This window comes from Cyanistes caeruleus, chromosome 21 (assembly GCF_971803275.1).
Source record: "Cyanistes caeruleus chromosome 21, bCyaCae1.hap1.1, whole genome shotgun sequence".
NCBI classification, from domain to species: domain Eukaryota; kingdom Metazoa; phylum Chordata; class Aves; order Passeriformes; family Paridae; genus Cyanistes; species Cyanistes caeruleus.
Genome location: NC_141721.1, coordinates 2250910 through 2275614, shown reverse-complemented (window position 1 = coordinate 2275614; position 24705 = coordinate 2250910). Strand labels below are relative to the sequence as shown.

General features: G+C 54.7%; 5 protein-coding genes and 1 long non-coding RNA gene across 12 annotated transcripts; 4 read left to right on the top strand and 2 right to left on the bottom strand.

The window, feature by feature from the left end:
* Positions 1-98: 98 nt before the first annotated feature.
* SPACA6 (sperm acrosome associated 6) lies at positions 99-6083 on the top strand. Of its 5 annotated transcripts, XM_023939081.2 has the most exons (10): positions 99-169; positions 1187-1383; positions 1895-1969; positions 2313-2381; positions 2527-2550; positions 2636-2713; positions 3167-3270; positions 4453-4606; positions 4900-5050; positions 5454-5727. In XM_023939081.2, the coding sequence occupies exons 2-10, from the start codon at positions 1215-1217 to the stop codon at positions 5668-5670; spliced, it is 1041 nt and encodes a 346-aa protein (XP_023794849.2). In that variant the 5' UTR covers positions 99-169; positions 1187-1214; the 3' UTR covers positions 5671-5727. The 5 variants fall into 5 exon arrangements, with proteins under 5 accessions (XP_023794849.2, XP_023794852.2, XP_086715041.1 ...); XM_023939084.2 differs by lacking the exon at positions 1187-1383 and having other exon boundaries at positions 104-169; positions 5454-5730; XM_086858915.1 differs by lacking the exons at positions 99-169; positions 5454-5727 and adding an exon at positions 6022-6083 and having other exon boundaries at positions 1072-1383.
* Positions 3857-9457, bottom strand: LOC147649599 (uncharacterized). The gene is made up of 2 exons (XR_015278351.1): positions 8280-9457; positions 3857-7099 (listed from the first exon to the last, which is right to left on the bottom strand). It is a non-coding gene; the product is annotated as an uncharacterized LOC147649599 (long non-coding RNA).
* Positions 6538-9499, top strand: LOC111937657 (fibrinogen-like protein 1-like protein). The gene is made up of 4 exons (XM_086858916.1): positions 6538-6626; positions 7106-7256; positions 7696-7824; positions 8400-9499. The coding sequence occupies exons 2-4, from the start codon at positions 7253-7255 to the stop codon at positions 9026-9028; spliced, it is 762 nt and encodes a 253-aa protein (XP_086715042.1). The 5' UTR covers positions 6538-6626; positions 7106-7252; the 3' UTR covers positions 9029-9499.
* A 1844-nt stretch (positions 9500-11343) lies between these two features.
* On the bottom strand, positions 11344-13676 carry LOC111937654 (fibrinogen-like protein 1-like protein). Its single transcript, XM_023939077.2, has 3 exons — positions 13623-13676; positions 13030-13149; positions 11344-12074 (listed from the first exon to the last, which is right to left on the bottom strand). The coding sequence occupies exons 1-3, from the start codon at positions 13624-13626 to the stop codon at positions 11434-11436; spliced, it is 765 nt and encodes a 254-aa protein (XP_023794845.2). The 5' UTR covers positions 13627-13676; the 3' UTR covers positions 11344-11433.
* LOC111937652 (fibrinogen-like protein 1-like protein) lies at positions 13667-19571 on the top strand. Its single transcript, XM_023939076.2, has 4 exons — positions 13667-16108; positions 17011-17154; positions 17541-17603; positions 18520-19571. Exons 1-4 carry the CDS (start codon positions 16105-16107, stop codon positions 19152-19154), a joined length of 846 nt encoding a protein of 281 aa, XP_023794844.1. The 5' UTR covers positions 13667-16104; the 3' UTR covers positions 19155-19571.
* A 1854-nt stretch (positions 19572-21425) lies between these two features.
* On the top strand, positions 21426-24139 carry VPS37D (VPS37D subunit of ESCRT-I). 3 transcript variants are annotated; one of them, XM_086859183.1, is made up of 4 exons: positions 21426-21594; positions 22392-22563; positions 23061-23143; positions 23248-24139. In XM_086859183.1, exons 1-4 carry the CDS (start codon positions 21472-21474, stop codon positions 23749-23751), a joined length of 882 nt encoding a protein of 293 aa, XP_086715309.1. In that variant the 5' UTR covers positions 21426-21471; the 3' UTR covers positions 23752-24139. The 3 variants fall into 3 exon arrangements, with proteins under 3 accessions (XP_086715309.1, XP_023794841.2, XP_023794842.2); XM_023939074.2 differs by lacking the exon at positions 21426-21594 and having other exon boundaries at positions 22067-22563; positions 23248-23397; positions 23479-24139; XM_023939073.2 differs by lacking the exon at positions 21426-21594 and having other exon boundaries at positions 22065-22563.
* The last annotated feature ends 566 nt before the right edge of the window (positions 24140-24705 follow it).

Below are 24705 nucleotides of genomic sequence, written 5' to 3'. Positions count from 1 at the left end.
AACTTTTACAGCTCTAAAGGGATTCTGTGATGTGCCATGTAATTCCACATCAATGTCCAGTCTTCCCAACTGACTCACACTTCTGCATTTGTACATCAGAATACCCCAATGATGCACAGATCCCAAAGAACGTCTCAGTGATCGTGAAGAGAGTCCCCGCTTGAGCTACGTGAGTAGCCATGAAGCACTGGATTCCCTGTGAAGGATGTCAGGGTGTGAAATTCTTCTATGGATATGGGTTTACAGAGGCACTTGGACTGTATCTGGCCAAAGCTGCTGTTAATTTCTTTCTTCGTGGGGTAGATTTTAATGTATCTGTTCCAAAGCACTTTCAGGAATGGGGCAGACACAATTTCTTTGGGCAACCTGTGCCAAAGCATCCTGACCCTCACATGGAATATTTTCTTCCCAACACCAATCTAACCCTGCCATGTCACAGTGTGAAGCCATTCCCCCTTGTCCTGTCATTCAAGGCCCTTGTGCCAAGCCCCTCTCCAGCCCTTTTGGAGCTGGATGGAAACTTGCATTTATTAAATGTTTTGCCATATGCCAGGTCAGGTCTTACAGCATCTTCTGCCTTCTGCCAAACTGGGGCTTCACACAAATCTTCAGTCTCATGTTTCTTTTTCACCTGCAACACTTCCATGTGTTGCTCCCTGCATCAGGAACTCTTGTCCCTGTTAAACCAACAGCTGCTTTCTGAGTCTTTTGCTTTGTAGCTAATGATAATATTTTGTAGTTTCTCTCTTTCTCTCCCTCACTGTTTTGGAGAGCTGGACTGTTTAACACCTTGCATTGCACCAGGGATGTATTCCTCTACTCAAGCATATAACACAGAAGAGAGGCAGAAGAATCTCCTCAGGACACAAATACTCAAACACTGTGTCCCAGCCATGTTTGGCAGTGGTGCTGCCGTAGCCTTGGGCTGCCTCAGTTCTTCCTGCTCCAACGTGAGGCTTACATGTTCCCTGCTGGGTTCTGCCCACACCTTTGGCTGGTGTGAGGTCAGTGGGGCTGGCTAGAGTGTGGCTTCCCACCTTATCTGGTTCCCTGGCAACCCAGGTGCCCAGGTTCTGCCTTGGAACCCTGCCTTTGTCCAGGGAACTCAGGCACTTGGGTGCTAGGTTTAGGTCATGGGCTGGTGTTTTGTGGCCCTGATGCTGATTTTAGTCCCCTGGCACCCTAGAAACCGTGGCTTGTGGCTGTGGGTCCTGATGTCCTGCCTCCCTGAGGTGCACCCCTGCCTGCTCTGCTTCGGGCCCCCCCTTCAGCGGGCACGGCTTTGCCGTGACATTACTGGAGCCTTTGCCGATAACCCCAAACAGAAAGAATGCCATGAGGCCCTTGTTGAGGCTGCTCAACCACTTGCCTCCGTCACTGTAGGTATGTCATGAGTCCCTAGGGACATCAAACCCAAGTGGGATCCTGCCCAAGGACATCTGTCCTGACTGGCCCCTCGTTTGCACCAGGGACATCCATCCCAAAGGGGATCCCCACCCTGAACAGAGCCCTCTGGGGTTTCTCATGTCAACCAAGGCACTCACACTGACACTGAGCAGGATCCCAGGAAGCTGGGGACCCTAGGGACCCACCCTGGACAAGCATCCTTGGGACTCACAACCATGCCTAGGTCTTCTCTGTCCTGATTTGGCCCCCAGGGACTTTTGGGAATCCCAAACCTGCCTTGAACCCTGAGAATCACCCGACCATGACGCTGGGGATCCCTTTTGGACCTTAGGAATCCACAGGGACACCTGACATTTCCCAGTATCCCTTAAATCTTGGTCAGGACTCCAGGAACTCCCAGAAACCCCCAGACTTTAGTGCACCTTCCCATCCCAGAAACTCCAACTCTAACCCTGTACTGATTCCTGTGTCCCTGTACTGATTCCAGGGTCAGGACAGCGTGAGGAACTTCGGGAAATCGTCATGGATGCTATGATTTTTTTAGAGGAGCAAAGGGGCAAGAGTGAGCAGAATGAGGGACGTGAGACACAGGACATGGGACATGAGACATGGGGCAAGGGGGGTGGGATGTGGAGGCCTTGAAGGGGGATGGGGTGGATGTGAAATATAGGGTGTATGAAGGTCTGGGAGCTGTAAAGGGATATTTGGGGAATCTTGAGGGTATATGGGTTTCAAGGTCTACAGCTTCCTGGGGAGTTGGAGGGGATATTTGGGAATATACCTCACTTCAGGAGGGATATATGGAGCCAAAGTTAGTTGTATAAGGGATCTGTGGGGTCTGGGGTAGGTCTATGGGGACCAGGGGGAGGGCACATTGTCTTACCTGGACATTTGGGACACACCAGAGCCCCTGAACGAGACTCTGCAGGAAGCTGTCAACACAATCTGGACAAAGCTGAATCAGCTGGGGGAAGGTATGGGGCCACCCTGGGAACCCCTGTCCTAGAGAAAGTCCCAGGGACCCCATCTGGGCTGGACAAGGGCTGAATCCTGACCAGCTCATTACAAGGATGTGGGTCCCCAGTGATGCCCATTCTAACACTGCTTCCTCCCCACCAGTTCCAGCCTGCATCCCACCCTGTGGTGAGTGTCTGTCCCTCTGTCTTGCCCTCCCCTGTCTCCTGGTACATATCCCACTTCCCTGGGATCACCAATCTCTCTTTCCCAGGATTCCAGCCAGCTGCCCGTGTCTTCCAGTGTGCTACCTGCAGCCTCGTGGACTGTCAGTTTGCCCTGGACTGCCCAGGTATGAGGCCATGGGGGACTGTTGTGTTAATGGTAAGGAAATCTTCTTCAACTTCACAATTCTTAGGTTATTTTTGTACTATTTTTTAAGTTTGGTGGCACTTGAGTGACTCCAGTCACACCTCTGGTACTGACTGAGGTCAAATCTATCTTTGCTTGTAAAGGTCTAGGCTAGAAAAATGCAGACTGTGTGCTCAGCAAGGGTGGTCATACATTGTGGGTAGGTAGCTTTTGGGATGGAGGTGTGTTCAGTATTATCATGAGATTACAGTGAGCAGAGTTAACCCAAAACACAGAATTTCCCCACAAAAATCTCTCCCTGAATTTCTCACCCACGGTCCCACGCTGAGCACACCCGCCCAAGTGTGCATCTGCCCATCCCTGCAGCCAGCACAGGAGCACCATCACCTCTGGCAGTGCAGGTGGGAGCTCATGGGCCTGTCAATGCTCCCAGTGCAGGACCTGTGGACCTACACAGATGAAACCATTGTGCTGCGCTGCAACGTGCCTTTCCACGTCCCCAGTAGCCTGCCCGTCACCTGGATGTTTGCCCCCAATGTGAGTTGTAGAATCATAAAATCACAGGATGGTTTGGGGTGAAAAAGACCTTCAAGCTGGTGTCATTCCAGTCCCCTGGAAGGTGTGCAGGGGACTCACTAGACCAGGCTGCTTCAAGGTCCAACCAACCTGGCCTTGGACACTTCCAGGGATGGGGCAGCCACATCCTACCTGCACAGCCAGGTGTGTCATGGGGAGAGTGGAAGCTTCACAGTTTATTAAATGAGCCCTGCTGCTGAGTCTGAGGTTCAGAAAGTATTCCTTTGTGTGTTTAAACTCTTCCTGGGAGATGGGTTCAGATGAAGGTAAATTCTTCCTTAGCCTCAGAATTTGGCAACAGCTTAAATCTTAGGAATCATTTTGGCAAGTCAGATATATTTATAAAAATGAATTCTTTAATAAACTAATGAACAGGCAAAATACATGAAAAGTCTTAATCAGAATTACTACACAGTACAAAAGTACAAGAACTACTAGTATAACATAGAACAGTGCACTATATCAAGGCATCTATATTAAAGCTAGCAAAAGAAATAGTATTGAATAGGAGCCAAATGTAACTTACCACCAAAATGACAATAATGTACACAGATTCCTCCACCCAACTGGGAAATGTGTCCCTATTTATGGGAGGAACTCCACACATTTCCAGGAAAATGTATAGAAGCTTTCTACTTTGCAGAAGTGTGCTGTGGTTTTTATAGTTGTGAAGTGGCTCTTGCTGTCAGTCAGAAATCCAGCTTATCTTCCACGTCTCACTTTGACAGTAGGATGTTCATTGGAATTTGGGAGATGCCAGAGCGGTGCTAACCCAGTGGTGCAAAAATAACTCATTACAAGACATGAAATGAGTTTTTGTTTGGGTTATCTGACTGGCTGACAAACAGCAGATAAGCTCTTGTGGGGGAGGAGATGCCCTGCTACACAGGGCCTCACCACACTCACAGGGAAGAAGCTCTTCCTGCAGGAGGTGACTTTTGTGACTTTTGTGTACACCTGGTTGTGCAGCCCTGGGTGGGATGGAAGGTGTGTGCACAGAAAGGGGTCCAGGAAGCACGGAGGGGACGTGCCAAGCATGTGCAGGACACAGGTGCCTGTTATGGATCCCATATGGATGAGTGCAATCCTGTGTGGATTCTGTATTCTGGTCTGGGCAGTGCTGATGTGCCCCCTGTGCCCCAGCTGCGCACACAGGACATGACACTGTTCAAGGAGCTGAAGGGGAATCCAGAGAGGCCCTCCAGTCTGACCATTGAGGAACCTGCTCCAGGAACCGTTGCCTGTTGCCTGGGGGAGCCTTCCAAGCCCATTATCCGCAAGTTCTTCTACCTCAATGGTGAGCCTGGACACCTGAGCGCTCTGGGGGCAGGGAGCAGCGTGGGGCAGAGCGGGACCTGGGACACCTGGGTCCACGGGAAGGGGGTGAACAGGGTGCCAGGATGTCTGGCTTCATGGTGGACAGGTGGATTAGAGCATGTGTTCCCTGGTGCCTGGCTCCTCTGGGTGCATGTGGGGTGGGGCAGGGACCCCCAGATGCCAGGGTGGCTGGGGACAGCGAGGTCTGTGGCTGGAGCAAGAGCTGCAGGGGTAGTTGGTCCCCCCATGACTGAGGGGCCTGGGTCTCCACAGTATCAGAGGGAAGTGTGGAGGAAGAGAAAGGACTCCAGGCTGTGTTCAGCACTGTGCTGCATGGACGCCATGACAAGACCCCCATGCCCCACACACCAACCATGGGGCTGGCTCTGGCTGTCGGCTCCATGGCATTCATTCTGCTGCTGATGTGAGTACTCCTCCCCTGCTGAACTGTACTCTGAAAATCCCCATGCTTCTGGAGCTCTTCACAGACCAGCATGGGACTCCCCATCCCCTCTGGATTCTCAGTCCCTTGGGATTCCCTGCAAGTACAAGGGGAGCACAGGTATCCAAGGGTGGGCCAAAGACTGCCAGGACTCCTAAATTCACAGGAGCCTCCATGTCTCCTGGGACTTCTTTTGCCCTGTCCCTATGGGGGCAGTTACCCCAGTTGCCCCCAGCACACCACAGCTTCACCCTTAGGCCCACCAGTTGCTTCAAGGACCCCCCAGTTGCCCTTTGAGCAACTAATGGGAATAGGGTGTCCTCCCTGCTCCCCATTCCTCCTTCTGTCTCCCAGAGCCATCTGGCAATGCCTCTGTGTCCATCAGACGTGCCACAGATGCGGACATCAGGATACCCAAGAGGATTCAGAATACTCAGATTCACCGTAGGGGACTTCAGCATGTGGATCCACCCCACAGGACCAGCATTTCTGCAATTGCTTTTCTTGTGTTGGGAATAGTTTTAAAACAGAAATACAGAGTTCTGAAAACCTGGATTGTGCTTGTGATAGAAATAGTGGGTTCTTGGGCTTGCAGACATTAAAACTGGGTACTGGGCAGCATTTTCTTTCCCTGTGTGGACATTCCAGCTGCAGCTGGAGCTGCAGAGCTGTCAGTGATGGTGAGGGTGCAGGATGGGGGAGAAGGGTAGTAACTTGACAGACTTGCTCTAGAGCTGCCTTTAGTTTGTCAAGGATCAATGGGACTGGTTGAGAAATACAAAGGATGGGTCCCTTGGCTGCCCCTGACTCCAGCAATGGCCAACAATGACTGGAGAAAAGCCAGCCAAAAATTATAATATCAGTGTGGGATCTCAGGGCAAAAACAGGAGGGGAAAGTATCTCTGCTTGCTTGAGATCAGCAGATGGACAGTGTCTCTCCTTCTCCCCTGAAGGGATGCCTCTGGTTGAGCTTCACACCTCCAACTGCATTGGAGCAGACCAATGGAAGAGTTATGTATATATAACTGGGTCATAATATATAATAACACTCTGTAGTTAGTGCATTTATCATCAAGAGTCCTGAATCTGCTTTCCTGTTCCGTCCCTAAACCTCACTATTTGGAAACATGGATTGTGTAAATTCTTGTTCAACTGGGCCAGACCATGCTGGTACATTGCACTCCAGGGAATCTGTGATCTCACAAGTTCCCACTGAACACAGCCAGATTTATCGTGCCAGATATTGTATCAGATCTTCTCTGCACTGCCTGTCCCTGCCAGCCTTTCTGAGTGCCTTACAAACAAAAGTATTCTACCTTTGCACATTTCCAGATTCCCTCTGTTCCCTCTGAGTGCTTCTCTGGATCCCCTCTTACTCATTCTCTTCACTTCCAACCACTCTCTGATGCACTCCATTCCTATCCAGCTGCTTTCATATCCTCTTCATTCCCCTTGTTGTGCTCTCTTAGACCCCCTCTGTTGTTCTCCTTGCACAAACAGATCGTGTCATCTGCCTTCCAGAAACCTTTCATCAGGCCCTTCAGCTGCTTCCTTTCAGGTCAGGACCGTGTCTCACTGGGCACTCACGACTCCTCCTGCTTCCCCCAGATACAGACCCCTCCACCAGGATCCCCAGCCTGTGTCATGCACCCCAGAACACACCAGCTGCTTCAAACACTGCCCCACAACACTTCATCTCCCTGAGGATCTTGGGGCTGCTCTGCTGCCCCACCCAAAGCCAGGCTGGGCTGGAGCAGATTAAACAAGAGCCCCTTGACCTGTCAGCACCAGCTGCAGCGGTGGGAGGCAGGGACAGACCTATGTTTGCTCTCCACCTGGCTGGTGACTGTGGCATTCAAGTGTTTTCTGAGCAATACTCTTCGAAGTTTGCAAATATGCTGTTCCCAGGGGAAATTCCATCCAAGTCACTAAGCACTCACAGAAGAGACCATTCCAGGGATTCTTGCTGGCACGGGAATTATTTTCTTTGCAATCCAGAACCACGGGCACCTCCACCTCAGCTGGTGTTTTCTGCAGGCACAAAGGAAACCAACTTGATCTCTTCCAGCAGAAAAAGGGGGGGGTAGGACCCACTCAGCCCGCCCAGAGCAGAGGGCACTACAAATCCCCCTGTGCCACCGGCCACTCCAGAGCTCGGCTCCAGAGGCATTCCCAGAGGGAGCAATGGGTGAGTACAGGGCTGGGAAGCCGTGGGGAGAGCAAAGGCAGGGCAGCTCAGCTAGAGGGAGAGGCTCCATGCACTGGTTCTTGCACATTTGATGGGGAGCAGTGGCACCCGTGCCCTTTAGGGGCATTTGTCACCTCTTTGAGCACCAGCTGCTCATCCCCTGTCTTCTGGCTCACCCCAGCCAGGTGCCTGCTCCACGGACCAGGGGTGGAACTGTTGGGTACTCTGCTCTGCCCAAAACTACCTGTTTGACCAGTCCAAGGGGAAAAGGGCAGGTTGTCTACCCCTTTGGCAAGCTTTGCAGCTTGCAGGGAGCAGCCTGATGCTGCCCAGCATGCTCGGTGCCCTCCTGCACCCCACAGGCTCATGTTAACTTCAGTGCTGCTGCTGTGGGAGGGATGGTCACATTTCTTCTTTTCTTCTTGTCCCTCTCTACCAGCTCAGTGTCTTCTGCTCCTTGCCTCCCTGCTCATCTTGGCTGCACCAGGCCATTCTGTGCACACACAAACCCTAAACACCTTCAAGAAATCTCCCTCCAACACTTCATCGAGTGTTCTGAAGAGAACCAGTAGGTAGCATCCCGTGGGCATCTGGTGTTGTGTGCAGGTGTTCAGCCAGCTCTGGGTAGGGCAGGACTGTGCACTGTCCCTAGCCCTGGCCCTGCTCCAGGCTGGAGGATGGTGAAGGTGTGCCTAGAGCAGGCTGCAGTGCTCTGTGTGTGTGTGTGTGTGTGTGTGCACTGTGCAGGCTGGGAAGGGTGGCTTTGTGCTTGAAGGGACCATTTTCCCCCATTTTTCCCCATTCCCTTAGTCACAGACAGGGGCTGGGCCCTATTCACCTTCCTCTCAGCATGACCCTGCTGTAGTGGCACAACCCCTTGTTCAGGAGAGCCAGAGGAACCCACTGGTGCCCATATTCAGCCTCTTGGACTGATATCAGCATAGCTCAGCCACTCTGGGGCCTGACTCCTGTTGGTTTTCCACACTGAAAAGGAACAGAGGGCTAAGGCCAACCCAGTCTCACCTGTCTGGGCTGGGAGAGCTGGTTATCCCCCATGCACTCTGGCCAGATGAATCTCCCTCCTGCCCAAGATCTTGTCCTGATGCCCAGGCTTTTGTTCTATCCCCTTGTGTCCTGCCCCAGGCTGGCCCAGGGACTGCAGCGAGGTTCCAGTTGACAGCCCCAGTGGCATCTACATCATCCAGCCCATGGGGCTGCACCCCATCAGGGTGTACTGCGAGATGGGTGGGGCAGACAGGGGCTGGACCGTCATCCAGAGGAACCGGCAGGACACGGATATCACCTGGGCCGAGTCCTGGAGCACCTACAAGCACGGCTTTGGGAACATGCACACCGAGTTCTGGCTGGGCAACGAGTACATCCACCAGATCACCAGGCAGAAGATCTACCAGGTCAGGTTTGTCATCTGGGATGCTGCAAACAACATGAAGTTCGCAGACTACAACCTGTTCAGCCTGGACGATGAGTCCCAGGGCTACCGGCTGAGGCTGGGAGCGCACTCGGGGACAGCGGAGGATGCCATGGATTCAGACAATCCCAGGAAAGTGCACAACAACATGAAGTTCTCCACCAAGGATCGGGATCAGGACACTTACAGAGGGAACTGTGCCTCTCGCTACGGGGGTGGCTGGTGGTACTCGGCCTGTTACTCTGTGCAGCTGAACGTCAAGGGGCGCCTGGCATGGGGCCGCCTGTGCCGGGGGAACTGCAGAGCCTCGGCCATCCTCATCAAACCAACTGCATACCACTAAAACTCCTTCCCCCTTCTGTCCACGGGTGCCACCTGGCCAGGCCAGTGCCCTGCTGGGGTCTGTTTGATGATGAGGCCTCAGGGGGGAATAGGGTTGTTACTCTATGTCAAGAACTGCTTTGTTTTCCTCCTGTCCTGAAAAGTAGCAAAGCTCCTGGCTCTGTCTCTGGTCATTCACCTGTGGTGGGTTTTTGGGGGGGAGATATTATTAGAATGCATCTTTATAAATGCTGCAGTATCCAAGCATGTTCCTTCTGGAGAGAATGCTGTGCTCAGAAACCTAAAACCCTCCTGATCAGCGTGGTCTTATGCTCTTTTTGCTTTGTGGGTACAGATGTTTTCAGCAGAAAGGTATCCATCATCACCAGCTAACCTGATCTAAACTATACTGAGCCCAGGGCAGGCCGTGTCCACAGCACATCCCTGCTGCAGTCTGTGTTCATCCTGCAGAATTAAATCACTTTCACACCTGCATAGTGTCCTTCATTTATTTGGGAACTCCTTGCAGCTGCTGCCTGTTTCCTGACAGAAGCACACCTGAAGCTTCTGGTGCAGTAAGAAAAGGTTTTCAAAGGAAAATCTTTTCACACTACTCAAGTGAGGAATTAGAGACAAAACTTTCACTTAAAGAAGAGGGTTGCAATTCCAAGGTGAGGATCTTCCAGAAAGGGAATGTAGCATCAAATAGCCAGCAGAGGGTGCGAGGGAAGCATCAGAACAGTTCAAGCCTGCCAGCCATGACCTGGAAAGCCAGGCTGATGTCATCCTGCCTCACCCTTGTGGACACAGGGGGAGAACTGGGAGACTGGAAAGGAACAGCAGTACTGCAAGGCCACACAGCACCATATGGTTGGTCTCTCTGGGCAGGTGTGAGAGCTGAGACAGCCTGACATGGCACAGATCCCAGAATTTCAAGATTCGGGATCAGCTGGGTCTGTGTGAAATTGCTCCAGTGCAGTGATAACTGTGCACTGGACAGCTCAGCAGTGGGCACAGTACCTGTGATGTGGTCTCCTGATGCTGAGCAGGGGGAGGATGTTGGTGTGGCAGTGCTGAACAGAGCAGGAGACATTTCACTGGCTGCACTCATAGATTGACAGAATATTCTGAGTTGGAAGGGAACCACAAGGATCATTGAGTGCAACTATTCTCATTCCAACAGAGACCAGGAATGCAGCTCAGCATCACTCAAGGCTGGCTGCTGGGTGGAATGCTGTTTATCAAACCTTTGTCCAGCCTCTCTCCTTCTATTAGGTTGTGCATCCAGGCTGGAGCACCAATGCCTTTTTAAACCAGCAGACACATCTCTTAGTCCAGAAGTGCTGCTCTCAAGTCAGCTCCAATGGGAAGCCTTTCTCAACCTGCAGCACCCTCATATCTTCATCTTCCTGTGAAGCAGTGCTGCCCACCCTGCAGGTGCCTCCAAGGCTGCCAAAGAATGCTCCTTGAGAACTTGACAGCTCCTCAGGAGCTCTGCAGGGTGCCCTGGGACCCTGGTCACAGGCCTTGGCTCCAGAGTCCCATTTGTTCAGCATTCCAAGCCACAAACCTCCCCTGAGCTCAGCTTTCCTTCCACAGAGTGAGAAGAGGAGCTGTGGGTTCTTTCAAGCCCCGAGTTCAAACTTCCCTGCATCACAAGGGAACTTCCTAGACACATTCCCTATCTGCAGCAGGGAACAATGGAACTGGCTTACCCACATCATTCACACCCTCAGGGAGTCCTCTGCCCTCTCCACACTCCAGCTTGTGGCAGTTTCTCCTCTTTCCCAGCACAGAGCAGCCACCCAGCCATGAACAGGGGTAAACTGAGCGAGGGTTTTGCATGACCAGGGCTTTGCTGGCCCTGTTGGCTAATTGTAGCCTTACAGCCACAGTCCAGTGGCTGGAACAAGCCATGGAAAGGAATATTGCCTAACACACTTTCCCCCAGGTCTCCCACCCTGAAGATTGGAGAGAGTGATCCCCCCACACCTGTGTGCAGGTAGACACGAGGCAGCACAGTCTGGCTCCAGGGTTTATTGCAGCTGATTCCTCCCACCGTGGGTAGCAGAGCTGTGGGGTGTGTGGGGTGCGTCCAGGGAGGGATCAGGGCCTGGGCAAAGCAGGGTTCACCGACTGCAGGGGAAGGGAACTGGCACCATGTCCCCCTCCCCAGGATGGGAGTGGGTGCACCCACCCCAAACCAGTGCCTGTGCCCCAGTGCCAGCCAGCATCATGGCACTGGACAAAGCTGCCCGTGTGCCCAGCGCTCCGGGCAATGGCTCCTGAGCCCCAGAGCTGCCGTGTTTTGGCTGCTGAGGGAACAGGAGCTGTGGGCAGAGCAGGATGTGCACTGGGACTGGCATGGGAATGGGGCACTGAGCTGGGGATGGCGGCACCCCCTCACTCCCAGGGGGCTGGGAACGGTCAACACACATCTGTGGGTTTGACCAGGATGAGGGAGGAAGCGCAGTCACCATTATCACAGAACCCTGGCCAAACAATGTAATTTTTGGCATTGAGCAGGACGTTCTGGCACCTGTTGTACCACCACCCCCCGTAGCTCTTGGCACAGTTCCCGCTGTACTGGTCCTGGTCCTTGTCGACCGTGCTGAACTTCATGTTGTCGTGAATTCCCCCCTTCTTGGGGTGGTAGAGGGTCAGGTAGTCATCCCCATCACCAGAATGCCGGCCCAGCCTCAGCGGGTACCCGCTGGCCTCGCTCTCCACCCTGAAGATGTCGTACTCGGCGTAGTGGGTGACGTTGGTTTTGTCCCGCACCACGAAGCGCACCTTGTAGGTGCCCTGCTGCGTCAGCAGGTGCAGGTACTCGGTGCCCAGCCAGTAATCGCTGTGCACGTTCCCAAAGCCGTACTTGTAGGTGGTCCAGGACTGCTTCCAGGTGAGCTCGGTGTCGTGGGAGTTCCTCTGGACCACGGTCCAGCCCTTGCCGTCGGTGTCCATGTCGCACCAGACGACGCGCGGCGGGGACCTGGCGGGCTGGATGACGTACACCCCGCTGGGGCTGTTCTTGCGCAGCCGGCTGCAGTCCGGGGGGAACCCTGAGGCTGCAGCAGCAAACACGGGGTGGGGGGGAGAGAGAAGGGCTATGAGTCTATCAGGACAACAAGGAGCTTCTGAAGATCAGTGAGGACTCAGGGAAGGAGGAGTTCTGTCTGTGGCTTTTCCAGTTCAGGGAACCTGAAGGTGTCTGAGCCAGTGGCCTCTGTAAGAGCTCTGGAACCTATTTCTCATGGTTTGCTGTTTCATTTGGAGCCTTCTAATGTATCTTGCCAAGGAAAGAAGGGTGAAGAAATTTCCAGGATTGCCAATTATGTCCTACAAGTATGTCTGGCCCATATACCCTTGATATATTGAGCTGCAGCTCTTGCAGGGACCAGAAGTATCCAAAAAGCTCCACTGGATGAGGATATGTAATGAAAGTTTATGTTTTCCCTGGGGTTTATGGCACTGGATAAGTTCTGCCTTGGTCTTGTAGGGGTCTATTCCCCCAGCTTGTTATAATTTATCTGATCTCTCATGACTTACTAGCCAAATTAATTTGCCACCTAATTTATTTTCCTTGATTTGTGTCTGATGGGAGGCAATTTGCTGTGGGTAATTCCAATGCAACCCATGAAACTCTGGGTACTGTATTCCTCCCTTAAAGGGAGGGAGGGAGGAAGGGGATGTTCCTAATCCAACAAGAGCTAAACAAAAAGCCAAATAGCTAGTGGGATCTCTCCTAGAACTGAGCCCCACAAGCATGGCACAGCAGTCCTTCCAAGCTGTGGTGTTTTGGCAAAAACCTGTTGGTGTCAGCACGGACCCACCAAGGGGGTGAAGGCGACCTGGCAGGAGCGAGGCTGCAAAAGCCGTGGCCCAGGGGTTGTGTGTGTGAGGAGTTCCTGTGCTGTGCATCCCTTGGGGTGTTTGCTGGCCTTTCCTGGCACAGAGCAGACCTGAGGGTCCTGCTCTGCCCCTGGGTGCCCAGGCAGTGCCCCCCAGCTCCCCTGTACTCACCACTCCTGGAGCTGGCAGTGGGCGCGGCTGGGCCCGCGCTGGCACACAGGAGAAGCATGGCCACCACGGTGGGCAGGAGGACAAGGTCCCGCTGGAGCCAGGGTGTCCCAGCCTGGAGCCCTGGGGAGGAAAGTGCCCATCACCATGGGTCCTACTGCACTGCTCCCAAGCAGACAGGAGGAAATTTCCTGGCCCACACAGGGGTACAAGCCCAAACCCTGTGTGCTGACCAACAGCACCCCCCTTACAGCCTGCACTCTCTCCTGGGGGAGATGCCACCATGCCTGGGGCAGGGTCCCCGAGCAACCACACATGCCACATGCTTTGGTCAAGTAGGGAAAGGACCAAGGTGAAGCTTAGGTCTCCACATTAACCAGCCCTGACAGGATGTTGGAACACATGGCACAGGTTCCAGGCTGGCACCAAGCGTTTGTGTTGTTTGGTGCTTTGCTCTGGCAGCCCTCCTGCTCCCAGGGAAACTCACAGCTGCTGTCCTGCTCATCATCCTCTGTGCCTTTGCATACTCACCCCATGAGGCCTCATTTGAGCCCAGCAGCACACCAGAGTGAGGTGTACCTGAGCAGGAAACTCACCCATCACGGCACAGCTGCGCAGAGAGCAGGAACCCAGCGGTGCAGCCTCCCATGCCGAGCTGTCCACGCTGGCTTTATAGGCCCTGCACACACCCACATGTGCTCACACTCATCATTTGCACAGGCACAAGGAGGCACTTGCAGATTGTGACTGGATCAGTTTCCAGATCCCATGACAGAACAACTGAGGGGAGGGACACACGTCCCTCCAGCCAGAGACGTACAGAATAACCCCCTCCATGCTGAGCAATTTCAGTTATTGACTGTCCCTACATAAACACTACATGTGAATTGCACACTTGGAGCAAAATCTGGAGAACTGTGATCAAAGTGAAGTGGAGAGACTCAGCTTTTTTCAAGGATATACAGAAACCAGCAAAGGAGGAGAGGTCTATGTGACCAGTGCCATGCACAACATTGGCAAGTTGAGGCCCTCAAGAGAGGTGCTCGCTCACTAACTCTCCACTGGCAGGTTTAGGATCAGTCAGGGTCCTGCAGCTACAGTGTCCCCTGGCAGCCTGGTCTGCATGCTCTGAGCAAGGGCTCCAGTTAACAAACAGCTGTCTGTGGGTCCCTTGGCCACTCTCCTTCCCAATCCCTGTCTTTGGCCTGGTGAGTCCCTGCAGATCACCAGCAGTTTCTCTGTCTTCCGGATCAAAATGCTCTCTGGATGAATTTGGGAGGGCTGTCCTTCCTGCCAGAGGGTCTAGGAAGCTCCATAAGCTTTTCAAGTCAAATTCAAGAAGGTGTGGCCTTTCTACCTTCTTCTTCTGTGTTGGTTTCTGATCAGACTTTGTTTTCATGGCACAGCTCCACATCTGCTGTTCACAGCAACCCAGGGTCAAGCTGAGGCTCCCACCCAACTTCCCACACTGTGGAAATCAAGCAGTGCCTTGATGGACAGTGGCATCCAGACCTCTCCAAGATAATGGATCCCTGGTAAGGGATTCCTGGATTGACAGGATAAGAGAAAATAGCCTCAAGTTGCACCAGGGAAGTTTTAGATTAAATATTAGGAAAAATTTCTTCATGGAAAAGGTTGTCAAGCACTGGGACAGGCTGCCCAGGGCAGTGGTAGAGTCACCATCCCTGGAAACATTAAAAAATTGTGTGGATGTGACACTTGAGGACATGTTTTGGTGGTGAACACTGATGCTGGGTTGACAGCTGGACTTACTGATCATAGAGGTCTTTTCCAATATTAACAATTCCATGATTCTATGATCAAGTTCCATCTGAAGCCTTCAATGCCACCTCTGCTAGCTTGGTGAGAGGCTGGGAGCCAAGGGTGAGCTGAGGAGGGGGTGTCTGTCCTGCCAGGTCCAAGCAAGGTGGAAAGGGCTGAGTGTGAGCTCCATGTGAGGCAAACTGCTGGATCCAGGATCCTTGATGAAGGGACACAGGGCAGGGCTGGAAATATGCTACAGCAAGGATGTGAGCAGCCCAGCCAGGAAATAAACCATCCACAGAGTCTGAGATCAGAAAAAGGGGACAGAGAGGGGACTGGAATCCCCCACTGTGCTCCTGACGTGGCTCAGATGAGGACTGGAGGTCTAGGGCTGGGTTTAAACTGACCTCAGGGGCCCAGGGGAAGGTCCTGGGTGGGACAGGCCACGACAGCTGCTAACCCTGAAAGGACAAATCCCCCCAGCTGGGCTGGCTGTGGGGGAACCCAGTGCTAAGGTGTGAGGGCTGGGGAAGGGGGTCTGCAGGGCCCTCATAACTCACAACACTGCAGATCCATCCCTGGGAACAGGGAGCTCTGGCATTTTCTGTAGACATCCACGGTGTAAGCACTCCTAGAGCAGAGAGGGGCTTGAAGTGAGACCATTTTACATCAGTGGCACTTCATGATGCCCAGCTCTCCCTTGTGATTGCTGCAAGGTGCCAGGGGGCACCACGGTGCGTGTTGCACAAGGGGCAGCGTGGCAGTGGCAGGGCAGGGGTGTCAGGAGGCACTGGAGCGGGACTTTGTGAAGTTCAGGGCACAGTTTCCCAGGAACACTGGAGTACCTCTTCCCTGAAGGGTCTGTGGGGTTCCCGGGGGCTGTTGAGCTCAATGTCAACTCTGCAGAGACTGATTTACGCCTGATGTTTGATTTCCATCCAGGGGGTGAAACTCATCTGGGTATTTACTTACCATCTGTGGAGATGCCCCAAGAACGTCATTCCCTGGGGAAACACTGCACAGTGAATTGTGGTTATTTTAAGGCATTTGCTTAATTGGCACCAAATTATTTGCTTTGCCTCTGAGGAAAGCTCTTCACAGACTTCATTGTCGGAGGACTGATCACTTGATGGTGAAGAGCAAATAAGCCCTAAGCCACTGGTCCTGCTGCCAACCAGAGGACAAGTGCCCAGGTTTGGGTCTCATGCCTCCACCCCCTCACCTGCCCAACCCTATAACTTTCAGGCTGGACACCCCTCCAGGCAGGCCAAAACCACCCAGCTTTGTGCTCCACAGGGTGCCCAGGGAGACGGCATGGGTGAGTGTAGGATGGGATGGGATGGGATGGGATGGGATGGGATGGGATGGGATGGGATGGGATGGGATGGGATGGGATGGGATGGGATGGGATGGGATGGGATGGGATGGGATGGGATGGGATGCGATGGGATGGGATGGGATGGGATGGGATGGGATGGGATGGGATGGGATGGGATGGGATGGGATGGGATGGCACCTCTGTGTGTGACACAGGGTACCCCAGCACTTTGTCTGCTGTGGGTTTGTCCTCCCCACACCTGGATATCCGAGTCCATCACCTCGTCTGTGCCTGCTCTGCCCTGGGCTGGGAGCTGGGGCAGGAGCCTGCTTGCTCTGTTCTTTCCAGGTTGTACCAGTGTAGCCCTGGAGTGCCACACAGATCATCTGATGAGTTTCATATTTACCATCCTTTGCAATTTTCAGTTTTCCAAGGAAAGTGTTAAATACTCTAGACTAGAACAGGGATTTTTTAGATTTTCTTGCTGAATGTGTGATATTGAACAGGTACTCACATTTGGAGGTCAGATGCTCAAAAGCACTTTGCTGTCCCCAGCAGAACACTCACAAGGGGCTGATCCTCCTCCTGCATCTCCTTCCTATGCAGATTTTCCTTGAGCAGCCCCAGTGGAAGGGCTGGCACTGGGGGGATCATTTCTTCCTTAGGGGCTTCAGGGAAAAATGTCTTTAAAAATACCCCTAAACAGAAGTATATCAACAAACCAAATGTTATGTAGGAACTAAGAAGTGAATCAGCTGGACATTTGAGCTCATCTGCATGGAGCTCATGGCTCTGAGGGAGCTCTACACAGAGTTTTATGTTCCTGTTTTACTCTGAATGGGATTAGTGGCTTTCCAATAGAAGAGTTATGATCTCTTTCTTCCCATCTCTTCCCATTTCAGCTACCCAGTGCCTTTGTCTCCTGCTTTTGACCTGCCTGCTGGCCCTGGCAGCATCTTTTCCTGATGTTGACATAAGGAACTTGTACCTCCTCAATGGCACGATGGATGACATTATGAATGCTCCCCCAGAGCCCTCCGAGCTCGGTAAGCATGGCCCTGCAACAGGGAGAGGCAAACAAGGTCCTGGTCAGTCAGATCCTACACAGCTGACATCCTCAGCATCCTCTGCCACGCCAAGGAAGGACTAAATACTGATCTGAGAGTGCCATAGTGCAACAAGAGTAACCTTAGGACCCCCCTCTGCTTGCTGCTTGTGGCATGAAGTTCTTCTGTCCATAAGGGACAGGAGAACAGCCCAAAGCTCAGAGCTCACAGGGTCCCAGGGGAAAGGACAATTTGGCCTCACTGGCAGTAACACCAAGCCCAGAGTCTTTGGGCTGTGTGCTCCTCCTTGGAGAAGAAGGGTTTGAGATGCAGGCACCTGACATGTCTACTCTTCACACTCACTCCTGTCTCCTGTGTTCATTTAGGTGATGGTGATGGACATGTCCGACAGGCCAGAGACATCGCCCACCACCCGCCAGCGAGCCATGGTGAGTCCCTGCACCTGCCTGGGAGGGGTCACCATCCCTGGGCTCACCAAGAGCTCTCAGCTTAGCCACTTTTACACGTGCACTGGCTCCTCCCAGGAAAATGGTGATTTTCTGATGGGCTGCAGAGGTGCCAAAGCTCATAACCTCAGGGGATTCTGCTACAGCTGTGTCCTGGGCTCACTACTTGATGAGGTGATTTTTGTGTGGGGAATTTTCCAGATAAAGGTCCCAGCTGGAAAGTGATGCTTCATTATGGGAAGTAGTGATTAGTCGTTTTCTTATTTTCACTGCACAGTCAATGAGAAGAGTGGATCTGACAGAATTTCTGAGCTGGCTGGGCCAACATTAGCCCATAAGGCCAAAGAGAGGCCCTACCTGTGTGGGGACAACCAGTGACAGAGGTACTGGGGAAGGCCATAATCAAATCCAACAAGTTAGAAAATCTCTGAAGAGCTACTTGGGTAAGGCCAGAGAACAACAGTGACTTTGCCCTGTTGACATCCCAAGGGCTGATTTAATTGTTAGATATTTGGATGTCATGATCACCCTCTCTCTGGGGCAAAGCCCCAAACCTCTGTGCAAGTGTCTTTGTCCCCCAGATTTGCATTTGTCTGTGGTGATACATCATCTGCATGACACAAGCAAATCACTGAGACTGAACCCACCCTGCTTGAGGGTCCTTGGGTGACAGCAATGCCTGGCTTGGTCTCACCAGACATTTTTGCAGCGTGTCCCCATCAGTTTGAATCCGGTCTTAGGAAGATGTGAAGCTCAACTCTCACACTGATCATGTCAGGATTTTGATTTATTCCCGTGATCCTATGGCAGGAATACTGGGAATGTGTGTGCCACAGGGTGTAGACACAAAAAAACCACCCCATTTTCAGGGGATTTAATAACCAGCTCTTGTTTCCAGCCTCAGCTTGGCCCAAGGACTGCAGTGAGCTCCCCCGTGGAAGCCACAGCGGCGTCTACATCATCCAGCCCAAAGGGCTCCATCACCTGGTGGTGTACTGCGAGATGAACGTGACCCACGGGGGCTGGACCGTCCTCCAGAGGAACCAGAGGGACACTCCTGTCACCTGGGCCGAGTCCTGGAGCACCTACAAGTTCGGCTTTGGGAACGTGCGCACCGAGTACTGGCTGGGCACCGAGTACATCCACCAGATCGCCAAGCAGAAGGTCTACCAGGTCAGGTTTGTCATCCAGGACTCCGCAGACACCTTCAGCTTCGCAGACTACAACCTGTTCAGCGTGGAAGACGAGTCCCACGGCTACAGGCTGAGGCTGGGCTCCTACAATGGGACAGCTGGGGATGCCATGACCTCAGACAATCCCAACAACATGCACGACAACATGAAATTCTCCACCAAGGATCGGGATCAGGACACTTACAGTAAGAACTGTGCCTACAGCTACGAGGGCGGGTGGTGGTACTCGTCGTGTTATTCTGTGCGGCTGAATTACAAGGGCGGCATGACATGGGGCAGTCTGTGCAAGGGGAACTGCAAATCCTCTCTTATCCTCATCAAACCAGCTTCGTATTGTTAGGGCTTCTTCTTCCTCCTCCTGTCCACAGTGGACACTCTGCAAAGGCTCTGCATGGCCAAAAAGCGTGAGCCTCTCTGGAGCAGAGCGAGGAGCACAAGGGTAGCAGGGTTTTAATGAAATGCCACTTTACAATCCCCAGATTCCTCTCTGCTCAGCTCCGTTCCCTCGTGCTTGTCAATGATTCCTTGTCATTATGTTCATAATCAAGAATTTAAAAAAACACTTATGAAATTTGTGGATCCCACATGTACCTTCCCTGTAGGAGGAAGACACACGTGCCCTGGAGTTACATCAGTTTCCTTGCTGTCTCCAGAGCTCACAGAAAGCAAAAAAGCTGCATGCCCCAAATTTCCATATACTCTGAGCCTCTCTGCAGTGTTTGATAAGGCATCCAATAAACGTGCTTGCTTGAGCTCATTCTTCAGTAATGACATCTGTTCTGTACCTCTGATCTTCTCCCCTGAGAGCCAAGAAATCCCATGGCAGGTGCCAGGACTGGAGTCTTGAGGCTTATCATAGAATCACAGCCTGGTTTGGGTTGGCGGGGACCTTAAAACCCATCTCATTCCACCCTCTGCCATGGGTAGGGACACCTTCCACTAAACTCAGCCTGGAGACAGAAAGCCTTGAGTGTCTCTCATGGGTGTAAGAAAATTAAACCAAACTCCACTGTGATAAAGGCCCTGTGATCTGCACAGGGGTGTTCAGGAGGGACCTGGAACGTGGGAGGACTGATCCTACATCATCACTTGCACTCATAGTCATGAGTGCATTGCCTCAGAAGTTGAGGCAATGTCTTGGTGCCAGGGTCCTGCTCCTGCTAGGAAGCTGAAGCTGTCAGGAGATGTTCTGTGCTGCCTGGCTGTACTGCTATGCTTTGATCCTGCAGAAGCAGGATTTCAAAGCCATCAGTAGATCTGTCTGCTGTGATCATGAAGCAACAAACTTAAATGGAAGCAAAGGAGAAGTAGGCTAGGTGTTAGAAATGAAGAATTCTCCACTTGAATTAAGAGAGACTGATGAACTAACTACAGGAATGAACCACCATATCCAAGTTTCTGATGGATTAGATTTAGATAAACTTTGGCCAGAAAAAGACCAGACAGAGCTAATGCAGTGAGGCTGCAGGACAGAGTCCCTAACAGCTCCTTTGTCCCAGGATTGTTCCAGTACTGCCAGGACAGACTGTCAGAGAAGCACTTTGGTATTCATAAACCCTGTCTGGTTTTGTCCTGCAGCAGCACAGTAACAGCCATGAGTTTCACTTCCAGGACCAATGACTCAGGGAAAACCCATCCCTGGCCCACCAGCCACAGAGTCCAGTGGGTACTGGGAGCCATCCTGAGAGGTTTGAGAAATGGTGGCAGCAGGAGGGACTCGCATAGGGGTGTGCAGGATGGGCACAGAGGGCTGCACGGTGGGGTGCACAGGGTGTGCACAGAGCAGGGTGCAGGATGCACAGAGAGGGATGCAGGATGCACAGGGCGGGATGCAGGATGCACAGAGAGGGATGCAGGATGCACAGAGAGGGATGCAGGATGCACAGAGCAGGGTGCAGGATGCACAGAGAGGGATGCAGGATGCACAGAGAGGGATGCAGGATGCACAGAGCAGGGTGCAGGATGCACAGAGAGGGATGCAGGATGCACAGAGAGGGATGCAGGATGCACAGAGAGGGATGCAGGATGCACAGAGCAGGGTGCAGGATGCACAGAGCGGGGTGCAGGATGCACAGAGAGGGATACAGGATGCACAGAGAGGGATGCAGGATGCACATAGCGGGGTGCAGGATGCACAGAGCGGGATGCAGGATGCACATAGCGGGGTGCAGGATGCACAGAGCGGGGTGCAGGATGCACAGGGTGGGATGCAGGATGCACAGAGCGGGATGCAGGATGCACAGAGAGGGATGCAGGATGCACAGAGCGGGATGCAGGATGCACAGGGCGGGATGCAGGATGCACAGGGCGGGATGCAGGATGCACAGAGAGGGATGCAGGATGAACAGAGCGGGGTGCAGGTTGCGCACAGCCGAGCTCTCAGAGGGCTGGGGTTTCGCGCAGCGGCTGCAGGGTGCGCGGAGCAAGAGCAGCGCCCGTGTCCCCGGCCAGGGGCGGCGCGGTGCGGGAAGGGAGCGCTCCGTGCTCCGCCGCGGCTCCTTTAAGACCGGCGGGGGCGGCGGGCGCGAGGCGGCGCGCGCGGCTCCCGGCGGCGGGGGCGGGGGCGGGGGTCCCGGTCCCGGTCCCGGTCCCGGTCCCGGTCCCGGTCCCGGTCCCGGTCCCGGTCTCGGTCCCGATCCCCATCCCGGAGCCGGCCCATGTCCCGGCCCGCGGCGCCGCCCGGCTCCCCGCGCCGCCTCGGGGCGCTGAGCACGGCGCAGCTCCGGGCGCTGCTGCAGGACGAGCCGCGGCTGCAGCGAGCCGCCCGCCTCAGCAGGAAGGTACGGCGGGGGTCGGGGGGCCGGGGTCCCGCATCCCGCATCCCGCATCCCGCATCCCGCACGGTCCAGCCGGGCGGCGCTCGCTCCTCTGGGGCTGTCCCGGTGCGCAAGGTGGAGCCGCCCGCGGCCCGGGAACCGGGAACCGGCGCTGCCCGGCCCCGGCTGCCCCCGCCTTGCCGCCCGTAATGCCGAGGGCTCCGGAGGAGCCGCAGAATCCTCCGGTGGGGCGGGGGAGCCTCCGCTCGGGGGTCCCGATGGCGGCTGCGCGGGGCTCCGGGTGCTGCAAACCCCTGGCCACCAAACCCCGTCAGTGCCCCCGCATCCCCGAGATGCGCTGCGGGCCCTTCGCCCTCCCTCCAGCCCGCTCCGGTGTTCCGCAGCCGGGATGAGCCCCGCGCCCGCCCGGCTCCGCTGCGGAAACGGGCGCGGGTTGCTGTGGAATCGCTCTCGGCTCCATTTCGGCATCTTCCCCAGGTGGCCCCGAGTGCAGACGGTGTGTGCGCAGCCAGGGGAGGGTGCGTGTCCCTTCCGTGACATCCATGTCCTCTGCCGAGCCCTTTCCCTGCAGAGGGGCTGGCCAGCTGAGGTTTGCACGGTCAGGTTTAGCCACCCTGCGGAGCCCGGCCCCATTCCGCCGGGATGCATCCCCTTTCCAGGCAAAGCAGAGGGATGGAGACAGTGCAGAAAAAGAGGGTTCACCCCCGGATGGACACTGCCCCCCACCCTGCAAGGTGCTGGATCTGGTTCTGCCAATTCTCTCATTGCTGACACACCCGGCCCCAATCCCATTCCCACAGTTCCAGAGCCTACAGCTGGAGCGGGAAATGTGTTTGGCTTCAAATTGCACCCAGGCCAGGGTGAATCTGTCCCTACGCCCACGGCTGGAGGATGGGAAGGCTTCCCTGGCCATCAAGTACCAGGAGCTGCAGGAGATCCGAGAGGCATGTTGGGACAAACAGCAGCGCCTGGGTGAGTGGGGTGTGACAGCCTGGCACATCCAGAGCAACCCCTGTTAAAATGAGGGTCCAGGTGGGCTCAGCATTCTCAGATCTACTCCAAGGAAATGGTTCAGCCATGATCAGGAGTGGTGGGAGGTGATGCTCCCTGTGACACAGATCCTTAGCTGGGACCAGTCATAGAGTTACAGAATGGTTTGGGTTGGAAGGCACCTTAAAGGTCATCTCATTCCACCCTCTGCTGTGGACAGACCTTCTCCTAGACCAGGCTGCTCCAAGCCCAGTCCAAGCTGGCCTGAGCAATTACAAGGATGAGGCATCCACAGCTTCTCTGGGCAGCCTGTGGCGGGGTGGGATGGAAGCCATGGTGTGCAGGTGGATCCAGGGATGTGTTTGGGGTTTTTTCTGTGCAAGGAGAGGGGGGACCTGATGCTTGGGGATGGGAAAGACAGCAACCCCAGCAGTGAGATATCCAGGGAAGGTTGGCAGCCCCATCCCCTTCTGACACAGAGGTTTACCTGGAGAAGTGGAGCCCACAGAGTGCCCTGGGCCAGCTCCAAGCCAAGCTTGATGCCTCCGAAGCAGAGTCAGAGGTGAGTTAGCTGAGCACCCCTGTGCTCTCCATGCCCTCCCATATACCAGGGCCTACAGAAGAGTCCAGGGGATGCTCCTTCTAATCCCACTGCCCATCCCACAGGCACAGATAAAGCAGTTCCTGACCCAGGACCTGCCCCTCGAGTCCTTTCTGGAATCCTTCTGCCAGAGCCGCACACGCTCCCATGTCTGCCGGACGCAGCTGGAGAAACTGCAGGAGCTGCTGCAGAAGGACCAGGTGCAGAAGGACCAGGTGGGCAGGGACCCTGTGGGCCCTGCAGGGTGCCCAGGTGCCCCAGCTAGCATGGCACCAGCCCGCCTTGCCCCATTGCAGAGTGGAGCAGCCCCCAAAGCCTTTGATCTCTCCTACGGCTTCGTGCCTGCCTTCCTCATCCCCTCGGAGCCTGTTGCGCCCTTTCCCGTGCCGGCCGCACCTCCCAAGCACCATCTCCCAGCCCTGGAACAGCAGCCAGCATCCCCCAGCTCCGAAATCCCCAGCCTGGGCTCTCCCCTGCGCCTCGTTGGACACATCCCCCTGCTCAGCCCCCAGCCTGGCCGCGGGCAGCAGCAGCCACAACACCAGAAGCAGGAGCCTCCACACCGGTAGCAGGGCGAGGATGGGAGATGTCCCTGCTCCTGTGCCTCCACGGGAGCTGTGCAGGAACACCGTGGGCAGGGAAGAACAGGGGTGGGGGGTGGTGTAGGCACAGCTCCAAAGGGCTGCAGGGTGTGTGGGGCAGGCACAGGGGTGGGTGCTCACTGAGGGATGGAGGCACTCGGTTGGGGCAGGTGCCATGGCTGGGTAGGGGTCCTGCATTTGGGGAGCTGCAGGGGGGAGGTCTCTGCATCCACAGCAAGGGGAGCAGTGACAGGAAGTGGGGGTGGGTGGCTTGTAGGGATGTCAGTGAGCTTAGCTGGGAGGGATAGCAGGGAAAGGGCACAGGAGCGCTGGGTGTGCCACATGCTTCCTAAATAAAGCCTCTTTCCATGCTCTACGTGTGCTCTTTCCATGCTGTGCCCTTTGGCTCTGGCTATGGACAGCAGGATGGGGCACCCCAGCTGTGGTGATCCTGGCAGGGGGTGTCTGTGCACCCTGGTGCACCCTGTTCCCTGGGGATTGAGGGGTCTCTCTTTGCCCACTGCCACCGACAGCTCCAGGCCCTTCATGGGCCAGCTGGGACTGGGGGCAAGGTTCTGCACAGGGCAGGAAGGGACACTGGCTCACAGGCAGGAGCCAGACTGGGTGACCCCCTCCTCTCCCTGCCTGTCCCTGCCCTGCAGAATGCAGCCAAGGAGGGTAAAGGTGCTCCTGCTCACCCCGAGGAGGAGAGGTTGCCACTGGGTGTGCACCTACATTCATTCCCGGGCCCAGCCCAGCCCCTCTGCCAGCTGGTGTGCAGCCAAACCTGGGCAGGGAGCTGGGGGTGCCCCCCATGCCTGGCTCTGTCAAAGCCAGGCTGGATAAGGAGCAGCCCCCAGCCCAGGAGAAGAGGGGTGCCCCCCCCTCCCCCTGAAATCCCCCAGGCAGTGGGGTGCACAAAGGGGTGCAAACCTGGACTAG

What these genes read in the sequence shown, in the direction of transcription:
- SPACA6 (XM_023939079.2), top strand. Translation starts at nt 1,134, where the DNA reads ATGGGCTGGTGTTTTGTGGCCCTGATGCTGATTTTAGTCCCCTGGCAC. An exon ending in GCTGAATCAGCTGGGGGAAG is followed by an intron (nt 2,382 to 2,526) that starts GTATGGGGCCAC and finishes CCTCCCCACCAG; the next exon opens with TTCCAGCCTGCATCCCACCC. An exon ending in GCATTCATTCTGCTGCTGAT is followed by an intron (nt 5,051 to 5,453) that starts GTGAGTACTCCT and finishes TGTGTCCATCAG; the next exon opens with ACGTGCCACAGATGCGGACA.
- LOC111937657 (XM_086858916.1), top strand. An exon ending in GAGTGTTCTGAAGAGAACCA is followed by an intron (nt 7,825 to 8,399) that starts GTAGGTAGCATC and finishes GTCCTGCCCCAG; the next exon opens with GCTGGCCCAGGGACTGCAGC.
- LOC111937654 (XM_023939077.2), bottom strand. An exon ending in CACTGCCAGCTCCAGGAGTG is followed by an intron (nt 12,075 to 13,029) that starts GTGAGTACAGGG and finishes TTGCTGCTGCAG; the next exon opens with CCTCAGGGTTCCCCCCGGAC.
- LOC111937652 (XM_023939076.2), top strand. An exon ending in CCCAGAGCCCTCCGAGCTCG is followed by an intron (nt 17,155 to 17,540) that starts GTAAGCATGGCC and finishes GTGTTCATTTAG; the next exon opens with GTGATGGTGATGGACATGTC. An exon ending in CCACCCGCCAGCGAGCCATG is followed by an intron (nt 17,604 to 18,519) that starts GTGAGTCCCTGC and finishes TCTTGTTTCCAG; the next exon opens with CCTCAGCTTGGCCCAAGGAC.
- VPS37D (XM_023939073.2), top strand. Translation starts at nt 22,134, where the DNA reads ATGTCCTCTGCCGAGCCCTTTCCCTGCAGAGGGGCTGGCCAGCTGAGG. An exon ending in GGACAAACAGCAGCGCCTGG is followed by an intron (nt 22,564 to 23,060) that starts GTGAGTGGGGTG and finishes CTTCTGACACAG; the next exon opens with AGGTTTACCTGGAGAAGTGG. An exon ending in CCTCCGAAGCAGAGTCAGAG is followed by an intron (nt 23,144 to 23,247) that starts GTGAGTTAGCTG and finishes CCCATCCCACAG; the next exon opens with GCACAGATAAAGCAGTTCCT.